The sequence below is a fragment of the Rhinopithecus bieti genome, unplaced genomic scaffold, assembly GCF_001698545.2.
Source record: "Rhinopithecus bieti isolate Rb0 unplaced genomic scaffold, ASM169854v2 scaffold_47894, whole genome shotgun sequence".
Classification (NCBI taxonomy): Eukaryota; Metazoa; Chordata; class Mammalia; order Primates; family Cercopithecidae; genus Rhinopithecus; species Rhinopithecus bieti.
This window is the reverse complement of record NW_016818856.1, coordinates 26,435-30,399: the sequence shown is the minus strand read 5'-3', so window position 1 is coordinate 30,399 and position 3,965 is coordinate 26,435. Positions and strand designations below refer to the sequence as shown.

Sequence of the window (3,965 nt, the reverse complement as noted above, 5' to 3'; positions counted from 1 at the left end):
CATTGCTGGCAGTTCTGTGGTGATGAAAAGCCAGTTAACATCTTCCATAATCTAATTCCCCAAACACCACCAGCAATGAGTTTTGATGAATAAGGTTAGACTCAAATTCTTTTTTTCCTTGAATAAAAAGGCATAAATATTCACTCATCCAAGCTGCTCAGAGCTGTAAATTCTGATCACATTTTGCCATGCCAAAAATATAGATATTTAATCAAAGGAAGTCAAATCAGACAATAATGGGATGTCTCAGACCAAAATGACATTAAATGTTTTTTATTGAACAAAAAAAGATAAAACATGGAAGTTGAATTTATTGAGCAAAAGCAGCTCTCCAGGTGAAGCTGCTACAATTTGTGCTAAATAACCTTATGAACTGAGTATACAGAATACGTATAATATGCAAGTTACCTCAACAGCAAAGGAGAAGGAGTAGAATACAGTTTTTGAAGATAAAATCTGGTCAAGTGACAAATTTTGTTGCTCAAAATTTCTAGCCCTTATCCACCTAAATTCTGTATGGTTCTACATATGTGCATTCAGTATGTGCATACTGAATTCCCATTTTAATAGAAGCTGCTTTTGGAAGAATTCTTTTAATTTCACATTTATTTGATGTGCCACTCAATTAAAAAAAAATTTGACATATGTGTATGTATGTGTATGTATGTATACACACTTTAAAAACACCAAACCCTTGTTTATAAGTAGAGGGTTCATGCTGCTTTTTAAATTAATATTAGTGAATTTAAGCTATTTCTCCTGTGTGTCTAAGAAACTTTGTGTTCCCAATGCACCCACACAGTCAAGTGGGTTGACAGATATGTCAAAAATACTTTATGAAAAGAGGGAGGTAGCTCATGCGAGTTGGCAACCTTTTGTGTATTGTTTCCTGTTCAAGCAGGCTGCCTCCCTTTGACATCTTACAGTCAAAGATGAAAGGAAAACTTTTTACTTTGAAGCCTAGTGAGCACAGTTGTACATTTACTATAATCCACCTTCAACTTGGCTTATTGGGTTTACTAATGTAAGATGACAAATACCTTACACCCAATACACAGCATTTAAAAAGTACTGAAGAAACATTTTATAGACAATACTTTTTTTTTCATATGTTAAACATCAGCTTCTATGGGATACATTTCCAGAATGGTAGTGTTACCACTTTATAAACATTCTAGGCCAAACAAACAGCACAAATAACATCAATGTTGTCTTTTTTCCAATATCTGAATCAATTACCGGAGGCTAATCCTAACATATATACTACTTAAGGGGGAAAAAGAAGAGAATTTATGACACATTGCAAAGATAGAACTATAGCATCTTAGTTGTAGAGATGATCTTAAGGTGCAGAAAGAGGGGACTCTCTAGAAGGTGATGGTGTGGTTTCTTCTGGTGGAAAAACTGTGAGTGTGCAAGCACGAATGCCGCCAAGGGATTCTGGGAGATCAAAAACCTTATGCCATTCATCTTTATCTGGATCATATTTCTGCACTATCTCTACCATACAACGATTATTCCAAGAATACCCCCCAACCACATAGATTTTATTTTCAAAGACAGCGACCCCAACATCACTCTGCCCTCTTAACATGGCAGCAATTGGGGTCCACTGGTCAAGGATAGGTGAATAGTATTCACAGCTTAGGACATCATCATAATCACTTGTTCCTCTGAAGTGATTGCCACCAATAACATAGAGCCTTTCTCCCACTGTACACATGCAATGCAGACCTCTGACCGTGGTCATTGGCGCCTTCTGGATCCATTTGTCAGTATCAGGGTCAAAGCACATGAGCTCCTTTTGGAAAGTATCATGAGTAATTCCTCCTAAAGAATAAAACAATAGGTATGAAGTAAATAGATTGTTATAGAAATGCAAAAATAATTAAAGGAGTCTGTCAGAGACAATTAACTTTTAGCCACATATTATGACATATAGCTTATCAATACTGTTCTTAGGACTGTCTTCCCTCTATAAATACATTCTCTGGATCAAAATAAAGAAAATAGCATTTTCATCTTCTTAAAGAACAAAACAATCACATTATTGCAATGACTTTCTCAAATGGAGATCCATGGTATTTTTAAAAGACTTTGCTGAAGGAAAATATATTTTGGTCACTGATAGAGTTGGATCTGTAGTAAATTCCAACTACAAAGCATCATTCACTCCTTACTGCCTTTTAGTGGGTATCCTCCGGGTGCTGAGCACTGGGCTAGAGTACATTAAATTCCAGGCGCCCATTTCCTCACTTGCCACAAAACAATATCTACTCCAGTTATTGCATCAGGATTGTGACTCTGAAGTAAGATATTTCTCAAAATGCCTTGAAAAAGTTGAAAGTCTTGCACAGGTGTACAAGCTTATAAGAATATTCAGAACTGTTTATGTTTATAGAGTTTTCTGTGGGCAGAGCGAGGATGGATAATGTCATCTGTTATCAGAATGCATGTTTAAAAATCTAAAGAATTAGAATGCTGAATATACGTGGAATTTTATACATGCAGCAATTTGTTGTTAATCTTATTGAGTCTGTATCATCTACAAACTACTCTTAGATCACATATAAATCAGTCTCTACAACGAAAGTATCAAACTATACCTTCTGTAGACAAGGGAGAGAAGTAAGCTAATTTTCAGTCAAATTATTCAAAGCTTTACTGTCAAGTGGCCAGATGGCAATCACTATCACTGTTTTCTTCTGCTTTTTAAAAATATTTTCTCTGTGCTTTACAGAATTCCCAGAAAGCAAAACAGTGTTCATTGTTTTGAAAATCAGCCATACTTTCTAACCACTCTCAATTGGGAAGGTCATTTCTGCAATACACGCCAGTTATGCCAAAGCACCACTAAAACAATTCAGGTGTCATTTTTCTCAGAGGAGTTGGAGCTCTCATTATAATGGTACAGCAGCTGCCCACATAAAATAGAGAGATGGTATAAATCACTGATTAATGGGAGCATATTTATTACCTGTATGGTTCTTCCAATATAAGACATTCTGTAGTTGCTCATGAGTTTAACACCAGAAACCTGCCAATCATATGCTACAGGTCTTTCATTGATTCTTATTGATTACAGATTTCATAAGGCAGTGGTCAGACAATCAGGCCACAAATATCGCCTTTACACCTTTGGTCTCTAGTAATGTAGCTGCTGGCCTGGCACTGGTAGGCCTTCATTCAATGGGGAAGAATCGTCCCATGTAGAGTGTGTCAGGGCCAGGTGATAATAACCTGACTAACAAAGTTAAATGTCAGTACCAGAGGTGGTCTTTACATTAAAGTGAGACTTCTTCCTAAATTTTACAGGAGAACAAAAGCAGAAAATGCATTAAAAAAAAGAAAGAAATTTGACAGTAGGTTGATTTAAACACCAACAATTTGAGAATGAAAGTTGCTACTGGGACACTGTGAATAAACTATATCCATTTCAGAATTTTTTAACAGAAAAATATATCTTCATGTGCATAAAATACAGATAATCAGCACAGAAATATTTATGCAATGACACCATAGTAGAATCCTCTTAAAATGCTAAGGAAGAAGGAAACCCATATTATGGGCTATACTGAAAGAGAGAATGAATATTATTATGTATTATTACGCATACTGGAAGCATGTTTTATGCATAGGAGAGCTTATATGTTATACAATGATACACTCCTTCACACAGTTTAGCTAAACCTTAAATAAAATGAATTAACTGTTGCTACAGAAACTATGAATGGTGCTTGTTTGAATACAGAGCATGGGAACTGGAAAGCAAAATTTGAATGCGTTTCAATTTCTTCTAAGTTATACCTTACAACAGGATTGGTTTACTAGTACTCTTATAAATCTACAGAATGCCCAAGGCATTCATATGCAAATACACACAAAAATACTTTCTAAAATCAACATAAATTATATTTTGATTATCCATTTTTCTGGATTTTTTTTTTTTTTTTTTTTTTTTTTTT

At 35.1% G+C, this 3,965-nt stretch overlaps 1 protein-coding gene across 1 annotated transcript in view; it reads right to left on the bottom strand.

The window, feature by feature from the left end:
• Positions 1-257: 257 nt before the first annotated feature.
• LOC108518985 (kelch-like protein 13) overlaps positions 258-3,965 on the bottom strand; it is a 27,562-nt gene continuing 23,854 nt past the window's right edge. Inside the window, exon 4 of the mRNA XM_017857721.1 lies at positions 258-1,842. Coding sequence (XP_017713210.1) covers positions 1,343-1,842 — 500 coding nt within the window. The 3' untranslated portion in view covers positions 258-1,342. The remainder of the gene's footprint in view (positions 1,843-3,965) is intronic.